At 41.8% G+C, this 18,864-nt stretch overlaps 1 protein-coding gene across 6 annotated transcripts in view; it reads right to left on the minus strand.

The window, feature by feature from the left end:
• clasp1a (cytoplasmic linker associated protein 1a) overlaps window positions 1-18,864 on the minus strand; it is a 426,315-nt gene that overhangs the window by 198,306 nt on the left and 209,145 nt on the right. For all 6 annotated transcript variants that reach the window (XM_070875296.1, XM_070875295.1, XM_070875293.1 and 3 more), the window contains exons 9-10: window positions 10,907-11,059; window positions 414-484 (exon numbers count right to left, since the gene is read on the minus strand). In XM_070875296.1, the coding sequence (XP_070731397.1) occupies window positions 414-484; window positions 10,907-11,059 (224 nt within the window). The remainder of the gene's footprint in view (window positions 1-413; window positions 485-10,906; window positions 11,060-18,864) is intronic.

Genomic DNA, 18,864 nt, shown 5'->3' on the forward strand with positions numbered 1-18,864 from the left:
TATTGATTAAAGCAGTACCATAAACATAATTAAGGTAAACTTTTCACGGTGGCTTTTGGAGGTCACGTGTAAAATGTGTTCCAGCAGACTCAATAAATAAACAATGATCATGGTCTTAGCTGCGATATGCTTCTTTTAAAGTGCTTAATGGAAGTTTTGCCTATGTTAGGATGTTCCTTCAAGTCTAGGTCTTGGGTTACATAGGTACAGAACTGCTCACTTTCAACCTTATCCTACATTATAAAATATTGCAAGACACTCACAAAGCAAACTAGATTCCTTTCAACTGCACAATTAACACACATCTAAACCTTCCAAATAACACATTTCTGGTTCTGAAATAAAACACAGTTTCGTGGGGAACTGAAGATGAATGATAGAATCAGAGAAAGATGAAGAACATTAAAGATTACCTGTACTGTTGGAACTTCCTCAAATGCACGGATAAAATCATCCTCATCAACAGCACCTGCACCTTCTTTGACTGGTGAGAAATCAGAAACAAATCGATAAATAAAAGTTTTATTTAACCAATAAATCATGGAACTGTAACTTTTGGAAAAAGTGCTCTTTATTCAGTTATTTAAAGATACCAATCTGTATTTATAATTTTAACATTTGTTTACAACTTTTTTGTTCTTGTGAATTTTGTGCTTAAGGCGAGAAATGTTGACGCTGGGAAATGTAACACATTCTGTTTCAGGCTCTAACCAAATGCTTGGGCCCCAACCTCTCAAACACATTCATTACGGCACCCCCAGGCTTCATTCTTCCATTTCCAATACAAGTGGTCTCTTCAAGTGAGAATGCTACTTTCAAGTAGCAACCAACTTTGGTGATCTGGGCAATGCTCCAACTTATTTCACACAAGACCCTTATAACCAACGGAAGATAAATTCATACCTTTGTTCTGGTCTGGATTCGAACCCAGAGCCAAGAGCTGCAGGGCCAATGTCCTAGCCATTGCACACTCTGTTCCCAACAATTCTGAAACTGAAATCTGTAATGCAATACTCTCTTACAAGCAGAAATCACACTACATATATTAGATGATTTTAAAGTTTATATACAAGCTGAACCTGAAGAAATTTGATCACATGGAAGGGTGGTTTTCCAACTTCCCTATGTGGTGGAATCACTGGAACCATTAACATATGCTGTGAGCTGTGACCCACTTCTCCCAAAACTTAAAATGTGATTTTTCAACATGACACTCTAGTTAATCATATTTTTTCCTCAACCGTTATTTATCCACAGGCATGTTAAATAAAATTACAAGAGAGTTTTCTAATCATTAACCAACATCTATAAAACAAACTACCCACTTCCATTTTGTATTTCTGTGATGTGTAAACTCAATATGCATTCCTTTGCAGTGGCTCATCGGAAATTCAAAATTATTCCTGGTGAGGGTGTTTTGTGTATGGAGACTCCTGGGTTGATGGCCGAAGGTATATTCCCCAAGTCCATACAATGGAAATGCATTTTGAGAGATATTAGACTATCCCTGAATTGAAGAGAATCCATCAAACTCTCCTTGAATTTCAGTCAAATTAATGGCATGTCCCTTATCTGAATGCCAGAGACTACTCAAACTCTTCACATTTGCTGCCAAACCAAAACCAAAAAGATGTTCAGTCACTGCACTGTGGAAAAGTTCAGCTTATAAGAAAGTTTTTTTCACCACCAGGGTCTTATCATTGGTGATTACATATATGGAAAGAATTGCATCACTTGAGCTAGCAGTGGAAATGTGCAGAAATTAGGCTCATTTCGTGACCTGGTTAATAATTATCACTGAATCAACATAACTAAAGCAGTTTAATTGGTTATTTATCTTGTTGCTGTTTGTAGGATCTTGCTGTGCTCAAATTAGTTGCTGCATTACCCCACATTATAACAGCAATACACTTCAATAAGTTGTTCATTGCCTTAAAGTGCTTTGTGGTGTCCTGAGGTCGTTAAAGGCACAACAGAAATGCAACTTTGTTCTTTTTTCCATGGAAAAAAAAGCCATAATTCTGTCATAGTTACAGAACAAAGCACAAGCCAGCCACAGTGATGACATCATTCCCTAAATGGCATTTTTTGGGTGGCTAGTGCTCCCATTTGGTTGTTAAGTTATGTTTATCAGATGATGAAGGGATTAGATTGAGTATGTGTAGACAAGTGTGTTTCAACTAAACGGTTGGGGAGCACTAGGGGATCACAATCTCAAAGTATGCAAGGCCAAAGCTAGGTTACATATGGGAAGATGGTTCTTCCCCCTCCCCCCAACCACCCACTCCCCCAACCCAGAGAACAGTGGGCATATAGAACACAGCTAATTCTTGTGCGGTGAAGGCGGATTTGCTTAATACCTTCAAGCGAGAGCTGGACCCATTTCTTGATGGGGCAGAGATCACCCTGCACAATCAGGGCCAGAGTGGTCTCCTGGACTAGCTTCGATCGGCGAAGGGGGTCAGAGAGAAAATCCTCAGATTTCCGCCCCCCTCCCCTAATTAGGTTTTATCGCCTCACCCAGGAGATTACATGACATTCTGGTGGGATTGGGGAGTGTACATATTGTGCTGCACAAGGAAACATTCCAGAACAATAAAAGGTTACTTCACAATATAAAAGTTCACGGGATTGGGGGTAATATATTAGCATGGATAGAGGATTGGCTAACTAACAGAAAACAGAGAGTTGGGATAAATGGTTCATTCTCTAGTGGGGTGCCGCAAGGATCAGTGCAGGGACCCCAACTATTTACAATCTATATTAACGACTTGGAAGAAGGGACTGAGTGTAACGTAGCCAAGTTTGCTGATGATACAAAGAAGGGAGGAAAAGCAATGTGTGAGAAGGACACAAAAAATCTGCAAAAGGACATAGACAGGCTAAGTGAGTGGGCAAAAATTTGGCAGATGGAGTATAATGTTGGAAAGTGAGAGGTTATGCATTTCGGCAGCAAAAAAAATCAAAGAGCAAGTTATTATTTAAATGGAGAAATACTGCAAAGTGCTGCAGTACAGTGGGACCTGGGGGTACTCATGCATGAAACAAAAAAGGTTAGCGTATGCAGGTACAGCAAGTGATCAGGAAGGCCAATGGAATCTTGGATTTTATTGCAAAGGAGATGGAGTAGAAAAGCAGGGAAGTCTTGCTACAGTTATACAAGGTATTGCTGAGGCCACACCTGGAATACTGCATACAGTTTTGGTTTCCATATTTAAAGAAGGATATACTTGCTTTGGAGGTAGTTCAGAGGGGGTTCAGTAGGTTGATTCCGGAGATGAGGGGGTTGCCTTATAGAAACATAGAAAATAGGTGCAGGAGTAGGCCATTTGGCCCTTCGAGCCTGCACCGCCATTCAATGAGTTCATGGCTGAACATGCAACTTCAGTACCCCATTCCTGCTTTCTCGCCATACCCCTTGATCCTCCTAGTAGTAAGGACTACATCTAACTCCTTTTTGAATATATTTAGTGAATTGGCCTCAACAACTTTGTGGTAGAGAATTCCACAGGTTAACAACTCTCTGGGTGAAGAAGTTTCTCCTCATCTCAGTCTTAAATGGCTTACCCCTTATCCTTAGACTGTGACCCCTGGTTCTGGACTTCCCCAACATTGGGAACATTCTTCCTGCATCTAACCTGTCTAACCCCGTCAGAATTTTAAACGTTTCTATGAGATCCCCTCTCATTCTTCTGAACTCCAGTGAATACAAGCCCAGTTGATCCAGTCTTTCTTGATAGGTCAGTCCTGCCATCCCAGGAATCAGTCTGGTGAACCTTCGCTGCACTCCCTCAATAGCAAGAATGTCCTTCCTCAAGTATGAGGAAAGGTCGAGAAGGTTGGGCCTCTACTCATTGGAATTCGGAAGAATGAGAGGTGATCTTATCGAAACGTATAAGAATATGAGGGGGCTTGACAAGGTGGAAGCAGAGAGGATGTTTCCACAGATAGGGGAGACTAGAACTAAAGGGCATGATTTTAGAATAAGAGGCCGCTATTTAAAATTGTGTTGAGGAGAAATTTCTTCTCAGAGGGTTGTAAATCTGTGGAGTTTGCTGCCTCAGAGAGCTGTGGAAGCTGGGACATTGAATAAATTTAAGACAGGGATAGACAGTTTCTTAACCAATAAGGGAATAAGGGGTTATGGGGAGCGGGCAGGAAAGTGGACCTGAGTCCATGATCTGATCAGCCAATATCATATTTAATGGCGGTGCAGGCTCGAGGGGCTGTAAGGCCTGCTCCTGCTCCTATTTCTTATGCTCTTATGCTCTTAAAAACAAATACAATTACATAATTTTGGACCATTGTCATCTGTTAAAACACCGTTTATTTTTCCTGCACCACACTTACATATTCTGTTTATAAATAGGGGAAACTGCAGTAAGTACAGCAAACGCTGACTTTCTGTCATATTTTATGAAGCAGTAAGAAGCTGAGGCACTTCTCTTTTTTTGTTAAATGCTGGTTGCACAGGACAAAAAAAACATTTCTCTAAACCCTACAATGAATAACAGGGAACGACATATCGACATACTAATTAACAACCAAAGACACTTGAATCACATTTTATACCCCTGGCACATTATGCCCATTATGGCTCATCTGTCAACAATCTCCAAACACGGTACACTCACTCTGTCAGCATTCCAAATAATCGCAGTCTGCAGGACTGTCAATGTCATCAAGAAAATGCAAGAAAACCACCTGTTACATGGATTTATTCCTCGATGCTCATTGAGTATTGTGTTATCCTTCTATTCACAATCTGTTTCCCCATCCCCACAAAAGCAGGCGAGATGCCTCAGTTGGGTTTTCCTTTGTTCAGAAATTGCACCGACACGGAAAAATCATACCTTCTTGCTGAGGTTTCACTTTGTGACTATTAGCATTGAGACTTGAATATAAACAGTTATGGTTTTAAAATGAACATCTTTGTGCAACCATGGAAATATTACTGTATATTGCCATGCCATAATCAATGTTCCCTCTTTTTTTTTCCCCGTATGCAGTCTCTTTAAAGTTGTTGCGCAGTCTCTGCTTATAATATGAATTCTGACATTAGTCTCCACTTCTAACTGAAAAACCAGAAAGGTTTTTGAACAATACTGATGTCAGAGGGCAAGACCAGAAACAACACAACAGAAAGGACATAACTAACAGTGATAGGGGATTCTATTGTAAGGAGAATAGATAGACGTTTCTGCGGCTGCAACCGAGACTCCAGGATGTTATGTTGCCTCCCTGGTGCAAGGGTCAAGGATGCCTCGGAGCGGGTGCAGGACATTCTGAAAAGGGAGGGCGAACAGCCAGTTGGCGTGGTGCATATAGGTACCAACGATATAGGTAAAAAACGGGATGAGGCCCTACCAGACGAATTAAGGGCGCTGGAGCTAAATTTAAAAAGTAGGACCTCAAAAGAAGTAATCTCAGGATTGCCACCAGTGCCACGTGCTAGTCAGAGTAGGAATCGCAGGTTAGCTCAGATGAATACGTGGCTTGTGGAGTGGTGCAGAAGCGAGGGATTCAAATTCCTGGGACATTGGAACCAGCTCTGGGGGAGGTGGGACGAGTACAAACCGGACGGTCTGCACCTGGGCAGGACCGGAACCAATGTCCTAGGGGGAGTGTTTACTAGTGCTGTTGGGGAGGAGTTAAACTAATATGGCAGGGGGATGGGAACCTATGCAGGGAGACAGAGGGAAGTAGAATGGGGGCAGGAGCAAAAGATAGAAGGAAGAAAAGTAAAAGTGGAGGGTAGAGAAACCTAAGGCAAAAAGCAAAACGGGCCACATTACAGCAAAATTCTAAAAGGGCAAAGTGTGTTAGAAAGACAAGCCTGAAGGCTCTGTGCCTCAATGCAAGGAGTATTCGAAATAAGGTGGACGAATTAACTGCGCCGATAGCAGTTAACTGGTATGATGTAATTGGCATCACGGAGACATGGCTCCAGGGTGACCAAGGCTGGGAACTCAACATCCAGGGGTATTCAACATTTAGGAAGGATAGCCAGAAAGGAAAAGGAGGTGGGGTGGCATTTATGATTAAAGAGGAAATTAATGCAATAGTAAGAAAGGACATTAAGCTTGGATGATGTGGAATCGGTATTGTTGGAGCTACGGAATACCAAGGGGCAGAAAACGCTAGTGGGAGTTGTGTACAGACCATCAAACAGTAAGGTTGGGGACAGCATCAAACAAGAAATTAGGGATGCATGCAACAAAGGTACAGCAGTTATCATGGGTGACTTTAATCTACATATTGATTGGGCTAACCAAACTGGTAGCAATGCGGTGAAGGAGGATTTCCTGGAGTGTGTTAGGGATGGTTTTTTAGACGAATATATCGAGGAACCAACTAGGAAGCTGACCATCTTCGACTGAGTGATGTGTAATGCGAAAGGACTAATTAGCAATCTTGTTGTGCAAGGCCCTTTGGGGAAGAGTGACCATAACATGGTAGAATTCTTTATTAAGATTGAGAGTGACACACTTAATTCAGAGATGAGGGTCCTGAACTTAAGGAAAGATAATTTCGATGGTATGAGATGTGAATTGGCTATAATAGGCTGGCAAATAATACTTAAAGGGTTGATAGGCAATGCCAAACATTTAAAGATCACATGGATGAACTTCAGCAATTGTACATCCCTGTCTGGAGTAAAAATAAAACGGGGAAGGTGGCTCAACCGTGGCCAACAAGGGAAATTAAGGATAGTGTTAAATCCAAAGAAGAGGCATATAAATTGACCAGAAAAAGCAGCAAACCTGAGGACTGGGAGAAATTGAGAATTGAGCAGAGGAGGACAAAGGGTTTAATTAAGAGGGGGACAATAGAGTACGAGAAGAAGCTGGCCGTGAACATAAAAACTGACTGCAAAAGCTTCTACAGATATGTGAAGAGAAAAAGATTAGTGAAGACAAACGTAGGTCCCTTGCAGTCAGAATCAGGTGACTTTATAATGGGAAACAAAGAAATGGCAGACCAATTGAACAAATACTTTGGTTTTGTCTTCACGAAGGAAGACACAAATAACCTACCGGAAGTACTAGGGGACTGAGGGTCTAGTGAGGAGGAGGAACTGAAGGATATCCTTATTAGGCTGGAAATTGTGTTAGGGAAATTGATGGGATTGAAGGCCGATAAATCCCCTGGGCCTGATAGTCTGCATCCTAGAGTATTTAAGGAAGTGGCCCTAGAAATAGTGGATGCATTGATGATCATTTTATAACAGTCTATCGACTCTGGATCAGTTCCTATGGACTGGAGGGTAGCTAATGTAACACCACTTTTTTAAAAAGGGAGGGAGAGAGAAAGCAGGTAATTATAGACCGATTAGCCTGGCATCAGTAGTGGTGAAAATGTTGGAATCAATTATTAAGGATGAAATAGCAGCGCATTTGGAAAACAGTGACAGGATCGGTCCAAGTCAGCATGGATTTATGAAGGGGAAATCATGCTTGACAAATGTTCTGGAATTTTTTCAGGGTGTAACTGGTAGAGTGGACAAGGGAGAACCAGTGGATGTGGTGTATTTGGACTTTCAAAAGGCTTTTGACAAGGTCCCACACAAGAGATTGGTGTGCAAAATCAAAGCACATGGTATTGGGGGTAATATACTGACGAGGATAGAGAACTGGTTGGCAGACAGGAAGCAGAGAGTCGGGATAAACGGGTCCTTTTCAGAATGGCAGGCAGTGACTAGTGGAGTGCTGCAGGGCTCAGTGCTGGGACCCCAGCTCTTTACAATATACATCAATGATTTAGATGAAGGAATTGAGTGTAATATCTCGAAGTTTGCAGATGACACTAAACTGGGTGGCGGTGTGAGTTGTGAGGGCGACGCTAGGAGGCTACAGGGTGACTTGGACAGGTTAGGCGAGTGGGCAAATGCATGGCAGATGCAGTATAATGTGGATAAATGTGAGGTTATTCACTTTGGGGCAAAAACGCAACAACTTATTATCTGAATGCTGGCAGATTAGGAAAAGGGGTAGTGCAACGAGACCTGGGTGTCATGGTTCATCAGTCATTGAAAGTTGGCATACAGGTACAGCAGGCGGTGAAGGGGGCAAATGGTATGTTGGCCTTCATAGCTAGGGGATTTGAGTATAGAAGCAGGAAGGTCTTACTGCAGTTGTTCAGGGCCTTGGTGAGGCCTCACCTGGAATATTGTGTTCAGTTTTGGTCTCCTAATCTGAGGAAGGATGTTATTGCTATTGAGGGAGTGCAGCGAAGGTTCACCAGACTGATTCCAGGGATGGCTGTACTGACAAATGGAGGAGAGATTGGATCAACTGGGCCTTTATACACTGGAGTTTAGAAGGATGAGAGGGGATCTCATAGAAACATATAAGATTCTGACGGGACAGGACAGGTTAGATGGGGGTAGAAAGTTCCTGATGTTGGCGAAATCCAGAACCAGGGGACACAGTCTTAGGATAAGGGGTAGGCCATTTAGGACTGATGAGGAGAAACTTCTTCACTCAGAGTTGTTAACCTGTGGAATTCCCTGCCGCAGAGAGTTGTTGATGCCAGTTCATTGGATATATTCAAGAGGGAGTTAGATATGGCCCTTATGACTAAGAGGATCAAGGGGTATGGAGAGAAAGCAGGAAAGGGGTACTGAGGGAATGATCAGCCATGATGTTATTGAATGGTGGTGCAGGCTCGAAGGGCCGAATGGCCTACTCCTGCAGCTATTTTCTATGTTTCTATGGTCGATTACTATTTGCTGCATTGCTATTTCCAGAGAGAAAAAAAATGGATCCACAGCTCTAATCTGAAATTACTTTTCAAGTAGGCAACATAGGCGACAGAGCCAATTTCATTGGACTTGGCCTCTGCTAAATTAAGAAATGCTCCAGATTTGAAATGTGTCATTATTTGTTATGAGACACCTGAATCTCTTAACACAGTAACCATGGAATATTGTAGGAAAATCGCATGTGCGAGTAATCTGAAAATACTGTGTAAGCACTCCAGAATAAGCAGTCTTATCAGCTGCAGCACAAGTTCAATTTCAGGGAGTGGATTTACTGCTTCAGTCATCAAAAGCACTTGAAAAAGTTGTAACCATTCCATAATATACTTGGAAGGAGGTTTTCTAATGACATATTGCAAACATTAGCTTCCCAAAATCCTATTATTCGAAGAGAATAATTGCTGTGCATTGTTAAAAGTTAATTTCTGGTCTGGGATGAGTCATCTAGTCATCCGGTGTGGTCTAGAGTGTCACAGAATAGAAACATCTCTGGTTTAATCCCTCATTTAACTGACCTCAGCGAGAGCAGTGATGGAGGATTCGTGACCTCAATATTCCAGAACGAAGAATTGAACATTTTAACAAGGGTCCTCTCCTCCTGATTAGTATCCAAGGACTGCTGTTTGAAAATATAAATGTCTTGATATTGGCTGAGGGAAGAACTGAACACAGCTGTGATATCGCTCCACGGTGAATAACCTGCTAGTGCTCATCACCTAGACTGACACATGAATGGCCACTTAAAAGTCAGGCCCGTCAGTATGCATGCAATCAAACCCCATCATAAGTTATCTTTAGGGAAATGGGGATAATCGGAGTAAATGTGGGAAGAAGGGGCGTGCAAAGGTCAGTGTTCTAAATGTGCCATTCTTCAAGTCTTTCAAGTCAAATGATTTTTCTATTAGAGATTGGGATTTCCTAAAATGAATGAATAAAAGAGCAAAGACTCATTCAAATAGCTGGCAACTCTGCTGGTTGGGCAGTTCCACTAACTACATGCATGCATTAAGGATAATGAATTGGGGAAAAATAAACAAATGAGCCATACTTTTAACCATTACGACCCAACACTCCATCTGACCAACGATTGCATAGCCACCAGAAAGTTCTAGATTATACAAGAAATTACGTATCCTGGGCTACAGACCTTTCAATTGGTTGTTCATCACGTTGCTATATGCCAAAATAGGTGACATATTTACTTACACAACAGTCGCAACATTTGATTGTTTGAAGGTACAGTTGGGACTACATACTCAAGCTTTTCTTTACATGGATTTATAAATACAATTAATCTGTAATGTTAATTTCAAACATAATGATAAACTTGTACTTGCCTATAGGAGTGAAGGATTATACATTACAGTATTTACCAAGCCAAAAAGAATATACAATCACTAGAGCTTTAACTCCTATGCCATTTAGTTTTTCGATAAAGATCACTTTTTTTAAAAGAGGTTAATGAGACAAATTTTACGAAGATGTCCACTGATAGCATCTTTATGCTTCATCAGAAATTTAAATTCAACAGAGTATCTGACATTTGATATAAAACTCGCCACATTTAAAAAACAGATCAATGCTTCCAGTCGACAGAATTCTGGAAGTATTACCTGCTTCTTAAAGGCTAGCATCGGCTGCATTGTATATCAAAATGACAAAATATCAGCATCATTGTGGAGAACAAACTTCCAGAATTTCCACTTCCCTTTAACGACAAGAAGCAAGGTTTTACCCCTTTTGGGAGTCGAGGAGGGCAGGTTAAAAATGGATCAAGTTCCATGCAAATCTCTTCTACGTGTGAAAAAATTGATAGTACAAAATGGTTTGTGCAAATGCACAAATTCTGTGTAAAAGTAAGAAATTTTCATTTTATTTCAACTGATACTACTGACTAGAAATCCCTGATGCATAAAAATACCATCCACAGAATTAGTTTGGATAGGTGGATGATGGAAAACAGCATAAAGAATATGGGAACAAGGTGAGTAAATGTGATTAAAACTATTTGAGCACATGGCCTGGTTGGAAGGAATGGCCTGTTTTTCTGTTCCAACTTCTATCCATTTCTATGTTTGAAAAGGTGATCACAGGGCAAATTATGTTGCAACATATAGCAAATTAGACAACGGATGTATTTATCACCTGATGCACTCTTCGAGCCAACTGCAGACGAACCTGGTCTACGACTGCTACCAACACCGACAGGGCGTCGTGAACTGGGAGCTTTTGAGGATGTGGAGCTGGCAGAAGATGGCCTGTTTCCATCCACAGAATCTTCATCATCAAAATTTTTATCTAGATAAAAAGAAAAAAATATTAAGCACATTTCCTCAATCACCATTCTAGAATATGCTTCATTATAAAGCTATCGCCTATCCCTAGGTGCTAAGTAATAGAGCCGATTTAAACATTACACAACACGACTATTATCTGGTGACCCCCATTTCTTTTCAAAATGACATCTAAAACACATGAGCAGAGAAGACTGCAGATTTCTAAGCTTTTCTTCATGACACATTCTACTCCCTTTTAAAACATTGCATTTTCTGTATTTTAGCTCATAATACAGAGCATTCACTTACAAGCACACATTTTTTTGCAGATTAGTTTTCTCATCATCCCTCGCTTTAACAATCGCAGTCACCACCTCTGCTTCAACAGATTCTATTTGCAATCAATCCAGACAATGATCAATCATGCTCTCACGTGCTATGTGACTAAGTACACACTGTCCACTGAGCATTAAAACAGATATACCCCAACATATTCATCACTGGTATGTGCAGAGTCCAAACAGATCAACGTTCAGGATGGCTGTAAGTCTAAAAGGTAGAAAGGTATTGTAACTTAGTTTTTAAGCCTTTCGTAGCAAAGACTCTATCAGAAAGAAAGGGCAAGAAAATGACAATGCCTACTGCTATCGAAACCCACTGCTGGAGTCTGCCTCAAGCATCTCATGGGAGGCTTTAGCAAGGCTGCTTGAACAGCTGTCATCAATTTCCTTTGGCAAATAAAATGTCGGCTTCATTATCTATTCCAAACTCTTCTGACCTCAATATTAAGGAGCTGCATGCTCATAAGCAGTATCTTGTACAGACTACTTTTTACTTGTTCACTATTTCAGAAGATTTTTATGGAACGATGTTTGTGAATTAAGACATACAAGTGCGATTTCTTTCAACATACACTTGACCAAGGAGTTACAGCAGGGATCCAATCGCCAGTACCAATAGTAAATTACACAAGGTGCATTATCAATCTGCTGTCAAGAACCTTCTTTACATCATAAAGGCACACACAATCTTCAAATGTATTTATTTTTGAAAAAGCATATTTTTTAAATGCAGTAGTACAACAATGCAGGGAGCAGCAGCAATAGTTCCCCCAGTGGCGAGGGGAAAAATGCAACATTACAAGCTTAGTTTCCCCAGGGACACATGGTACAGAAACTTGGAAGAGTGCTAATGCGTTTAAGAGCAATGAACTCTCCCATTTTTGAATAGGGTAGGACTTCTCTGTAACACCGTAAAATCTGGATTCATAATATGAAATAATAGTTAATCAACCAAATCTACATTCCAAAAAAACAACTTGAAAAACACAACTTGGGAAAAAAAATGCATAAACTGATGAAAGATCATTCAGCCCATCAAAAGCACTCCTTTCTCAGATCAGTTAGAAGCAACAGTACTCTACATATTTGATCTTCTGAAGAAAAGGAATGTCAAATATAACTTAACTCCTACCTAATCAAGAAAACTGCAAGAATATCTATCCATTCTCATATCTCAGCTGTTCAGCTTTGATTTGCTGGCCTCCAGAATGTCTCTCCTTTTTATTTTAAAAAGGAAGAGGAATCATTGTGTCCCATGAAGTTCATCTCAGTCGACAGCTATTCCTATAAACACCAATCTCATCTCATACAGACGAGACAAGGCACCCCTTTGATACTAAAAGTTAAATCCACAGTGAAGCCATAGCACCCGGATAGCAGTTTGCATCAAATATTACGGGGTGGGGGGGGGAGGCGGGGAGAAAGCACCTCCATCCCTGCATCAAAACTGTACAGCAAGAATATCTATTGGAAAATAAACACGATTACAACAATAAAGCAGTAATGTAGTCGATGCAGAGAACCATTGAAGGAGGCGGTGAGGAATCCAACCATTATTTTTGCACTGCATTATATATACAGATTTGCACTTGACGTCACCATTTGCACAATTCTCCACTTTTTCCAAACACAATACCTAAATCCTGAAGAATTTTTAAAAAAAGGTTCCTTTTATCATTGCAGAATGGAACAAAAATTGAATGAGAGTTCGCCCAGTGGGCAAATGCATTGGCAATATTCAAACAGATCAGAATAGTTTCAAGTTTATCCCTGGTCTGTGCTGAATTAGCTGACCTCAGCAAAGATATTAGATGGGACACGACAACAGGACTCAATGTCGGAGTGGAGGAACAACAACAACCTTTTATTTATCGAACGCCTTTAACGTAGTAAAATGTCCTAAGGCGCTTCACAGGAGTGTAATAAGACCAACAAAAAAATTTTTGACACCGAGCCATACAAGAAGGAATTACGGCAGATGAGAGTTAAGTTTTAAGGAGCGTCTTGAAGGAGGAAAGAGGGGTAGAGAGGCGGAGGGGTTTAGGGAGGGAGTTCCAGAGCTTAGTGCCTAGGCAGCTGAAGGCACGGCCACCAATGATCGAGAAGTTATAAGCAGGGATACTCGAGGGTAGAATTTGAAGAGTGCAGATATCTTGGAAGATCGTGAGGCTGAAGGAGATTACAGAGTGGCCCTCCCTATCTCAAGGATGAGAATTTTGAAATGGAGGCGTTGCTTAACCGGGAGCCAATGTCGGTCACCGAGCACAGGGGTGATGGGTAAGCAGGACTTGGTGCGAGTTAGGACACGGGCGGCCTCATGTTCTTACGTAAACTTAATATAAGAAATAGGAGCAGGAGTCGGCCATTTGGCCCCTCAGCCTGCTCCACCATTTAATATCATGGCTGATCTGATCATGGACTCAACTCCACTTCCCTGCCCACTCCCCATAACCCTTTATTCCCTTATCGCTCAAAAATCTGTCTATCTCCGCCTTAAATATATTCAATGAGCCAGCCTCTCTGGGGCAGAGAATTCCACAGATTTACAGCTCTTAGAAGAAATTCCTCCTCATCGCAGTTTTAAATGGGCGGCCCCTTATTCTGAGACTATGGCCCCTCGTTTTAGTTTCACCTATGAGTGAAAATATCCTCTCTTCACCCACCTTGCCTAGCCCCCTCATTACCTTACATGTTTCAATAAGATCACCTCTCATTCTTCTGAACTCCAATGAGTACAGGCCCAACCTACTCGACCTATCTTCGTAAGTCAACCTCCTCATCTCCGCAATTAACCTAGTAAACCTTCTTTGAACAACCTCCAATGCAAGTATATCCTTCCTGAAATACGGAGACCAAAACTGTGCGCGCAGTACTCCAGGTGTGGCCTCACCAATACCCTGTACAGTTGTAGAAGATATTCTCTGCTTTTATACTCTATCCCCCTTGCAATAAAGGCCAACATTCCATTTGCCTTCCTGATTACTTGCTGTACCTGCATACTAACTTTTTGTGTTTCATGCACAAGGACTCCCAGATCCCTCTGTACTGCAGCACTTTGCAACTTTTCTCCATTTAAATTATAATTTGGCTTTTCACTTTTTTTCTACCAAAGTGGATAACCTCACATTTTCCCACATTATACGCCATCTGCCAATTCTTTTCCCCCACTCGTTTAGCCTGTCTATATCCCTTTGTAGATGTTGAGTGTCCTCCTCACAATTTGCTTTCCCACCATCTTTGAATCATCAGCAAACTTGGTTACATTACACAGAATGTGGATGGAAAAAATAATGATCCGAATCGCAAAATAATGAACATGGCCAAAGCGTTCACATTTGATGGGGTCCAGCTGTGATGCCCCCACAGTTGACTAAGCTGGTTGACGCTCACTATCCAAGCTGATCCATGAAGAATGGTCACATGAGCAAGCTATGGGAAGGTTGCTGTCATATCACTAGTTAGTACCCCAGGGGATGGGGAGATGGACCGGGAAGAAATAAAAATGAGTGAGTCACATTTTATTATGAGTAAGCAGCCACAATTCAAATATTGCATCAACAGCAACAATTCTTCAACTATCTAAAGTATAAAAGATTCTGGGCTCAATTTTGCCCAAGCCCATTTTTTGGCATATTGCCAGAGTTACGCCCGCTTTTCTTGGCCAGAAATATTTTGCCAAAGTTTCCCCGATGTATAATTCAAATTTGGTGCCGCGCAGCATGTTCAGTCGCCTCAGGGGGTGGAGCCTGCTGTCTGCACCGAAAAAAACGAAGCCACACCTTCTGCGCATGCGCGCCAAAAAAAGTGACGTTCTTGACGTTACTTCAATGGACACGCATGCGCAGTGCAGCTCTGGGTTGGCAATCGGCCATTTTTAAAGAGCCAGTTGTGCGAGAAGGAGTGCTGAGAGAGTATTGGAAAAATCAGATCTGCAACAATACAAGATGCAACGCGGTGCAAGGACCAAGAATTTCTTACAGGACAATAAAATGGAGGCACTAGTTACTGTGATTGAGGCCAGATGGCAGGAGCTGGATACCAGCAGAGGTCACATAAAAGTTCCACCCAAAGAAATGAAGAAACCCTAGAACCAAGTTGCTGAAGATTACTACGCAATGGTGACCACTACAAGATCTGGAGGCCAGTGTAAAAAGTGGCAGGACCTTGGTCAAATAGTTAGTGTAAATAATATTTTAATTTATTCAATGGAATTGCAATTGTAAATGTGACCAGCTGTATATGTCCCACCCAGCAGAAAGACACCCTCTATAAAAAGTTGTATTTCCAACTTTGCAGAGGAAGGTGGCACTCAACAAAAGGGAAAGAACTCGAACAGGAGGAGGCCCGGCAAATCGGCACCCACTGACATCCTTGGAAGAGGGGGTCGCTGCTTTGATGGGTCCTGCCTGGAGAAAAGCAACCACCACTGCACAAGCTGGGCCCACACTTGAGGGAAAGGGCAAGTCCTGCAAATTCCACAGTCTGGCTTTGCTAAATGTTAAGTACTGCGCAGGCTAGCCATGCTTCGATTCATGGGGATGTCTCCATCAGCTACGCTTCGGTTGATATAATGTGTTATTATTCATCGTGGTCCTTCAAATCAGTCTGCTGCCTGCGCTGTGTGAGCCTGCTCATGCCATCCTGCCCCCTCCTCTGCTGCTAACCATTTGTCTGTTCTGTTATACTTTGCAGAATTTGAGGGCAACCCTGACGATGCAGAAGATTATTCCGACGAGGACGAGCCTGAAGAGGAGAACATCTTCCAATCCTACCTTCCAGACTAAGAGAATGAGGGTGAAGGGGATGGAGATGGATGAAACCCCCACTGTTTTACTGACTTTGGTGGAGATGCAGGTGCCGCCCATTGAGGTGCCAGCCCCTTCAGTGACTAGTGATTTGAGTGTTGGTGGGACATTCCATGGTTTCCAGACGTCCGAGGTTGCGGGTTCCAGTGGTGTGGTGCAGCGAGGCACACCCAGGACCCCACCTTCCGAGGCTGCGGGTCCCAGTGGTGGGGTGCGAGCCGCACCCATGGAGAGGAGGGGAAGGAGTGATCGACCTCACTCTCCTGAGGTGCAGGATCTAACAGATGATGGCAATGATTGGGGCGAGCATTGACCTTACGCAATCACTCCTGGATACCATCAGTAGGGTGGGTGATGAGGTAGCGAGACTGTCGGGAGAAGTAACAACACTCATGAGAAATGGGAATGATGTCAGTGAACATGAGGGAGGGAATGTCAGAGATGGCCACAGGTAGTTGAGACAGTTTTGATCAGCATGAGGGAGGGAATGTTGCAGGTTGTTGATACACTGTCAGGGCACGAGAGACAACATGTTAGAGTTAGCTGCTGCAATAAGGAAACATGCCTAGATCCTGCGCCCATTGACAGAATCAACTGCCAATCCCACTCCAATTCCCACACCAGCCTCTGAAGAGCCCCAAGCCAGGCCCTCCACATTCGGGGGGGGGGGCAGGGAACAAACAGGTACGCACTACCCAAGAGGTGTAGCCTTTCTTTGTTGCTACTGTTGTTATTATTATTATTGTTGCTGTTGCAACTGTTGTTCTCAACTTAAAAGATTTTTGTAAGTTATATTTGATACAAGAATAATTTTATTAAAGTTAAGCGAAGTACAAAGAACTGTTTGTTAAATTTCGAATAAAATATATTTTACATTAAATTTTAATCAGTCATTATTTGCTTCACTATTAACACAACAGGCAGGACAGGATCTTTGTTCTCAATCCCCAAGGTCTGTATGGATGGTCTTCTCTCCTCCCTCCACCACCCCCTCCCCCCCCAAACTCATTGCAGTCTTGTGACTTCTCCCCTTCTCTCCACCAACACCCCCCCCTCCCCCAACTCATTGCAGTCTTGTGCCCAGTGCAGAAGCCTTCCAGTCGACACCCCACCCCCACCCCCCGGGCTTGTTTTCCAATTCTGACGGCTGGCGCTACGACCCCTCAACCCTGCAGCCCGACTTGAAGACATTCGGTGGCAAGGAAAAAAATGAAATCTTCAGAAATCCAAGAAACTTGGATGTACTCCGTTGAAAGGTAAAAAAAAGTTCAACTTTATTATGGATATTAGAGACTCCCTCCAAAAACTTCTTTGAAAAACAATGGCGTCTTTCAGCGCCGATTTTTCAATGTGCGCTGCTTTCTGTTAACTCACCAGAAGGTTTTTCGGGAGTGGCTAGATAAAATTTTTTTAGGCAAACTGCGAAAAATGCTAAAACTGACGCAGACATGAAGGAACGTCAAAAAAAAACAACGTAGAAAAATCGTAACTAAAGCAGTTACGCCAGCGCAGATTTCAGGAGGAAACTTTGAATTAAATAATTACGCCAGAAAAAATGGTGCACGCCAAAATAACGCGCAAATGACCCGGGATAATTGAGCCCTAGACGTTTTCTCTTTTCTCAAGAATAAGGCAAATTAAATTGCATTGTTACATTCTTGTTTATTGTCAAAATGTTTTTTGCCATGGGACAAAGCCCATAATCTGAAAACAAAGACTATTTTTCAAAAAGTTTTATCTTCAGTAAACTCTCGTTTACCCGGATACGAATGTAACGGAAAACCCGCCGTAACGGAATTAAAAATATTGCAAGATTCGGCAATTTGTCACACGTGACTATCTCGCTCACTTCAACTATCGCAAACGTGGACAGGTTGCTCAATTGCACATAAATTGACGCAGGCGTAGATTTCTTGCTCACTTTTCAACTGTCACACACATTCATTACAACGCATCAGTCTGTCGAGTGTACTTGCTCAAAACACCGTGAAATCAAACAATTAAAAAAATGCCTTCTGACAGCACTAAAAGCAGCATTAGGAAACACAAAGTATTGAACATTCAGCAGAAATGAGAAATTATAAAAGAAGTCTAAAGCTGGCAGAAATGTGCGTACTTCGATGGACGAATATGAAGTTGGATCATCAACAATTTATGACATCAAGAAGCAAAAGAAAGATTTAGAAAGTTTCACCGTTGCTTCTGAATCGTCCGTGAAGGCAATGTCCCACAAGAATTTGCGAAAGCCGAAGCTCGACAAACTCGACCAAGTGCTTTCTGAATGGCTTTCTTTGAAACGGTTTGTTTTATATTTCGAAACGTTATGAAATCGATTTTCAATCTAAATAACTCATTGGAAAGAGATTAAGATCTATATATATGATATATATAAAATATTTTGTGGGTGGTTCTATCACCTTCAAATATTAACTTAAAAACGTAAACTCGCCCCATCGGAAAATTTGTTTACCCAGAGTTGCCGAATCCCCAAACAATCCGGGTAAACGAGAGTTTGCTGTGTTGGAGAAAAAATATATAATTATTTTATTTACACTATTTAAATCTAAGACCTTTTCTTTTTTGATCTCCAGTTCCTGAAAGAAATATGGTCCAATATGTTCGACAATTATATTAATAGAACATAATTTGTTCTGCCAGCCAACAGAAAATTCCAAAATTGC

This window comes from Pristiophorus japonicus, chromosome 3 (genome assembly GCF_044704955.1).
Source record: "Pristiophorus japonicus isolate sPriJap1 chromosome 3, sPriJap1.hap1, whole genome shotgun sequence".
NCBI lineage: Eukaryota > Metazoa > Chordata > Chondrichthyes > Pristiophoridae > Pristiophorus > Pristiophorus japonicus.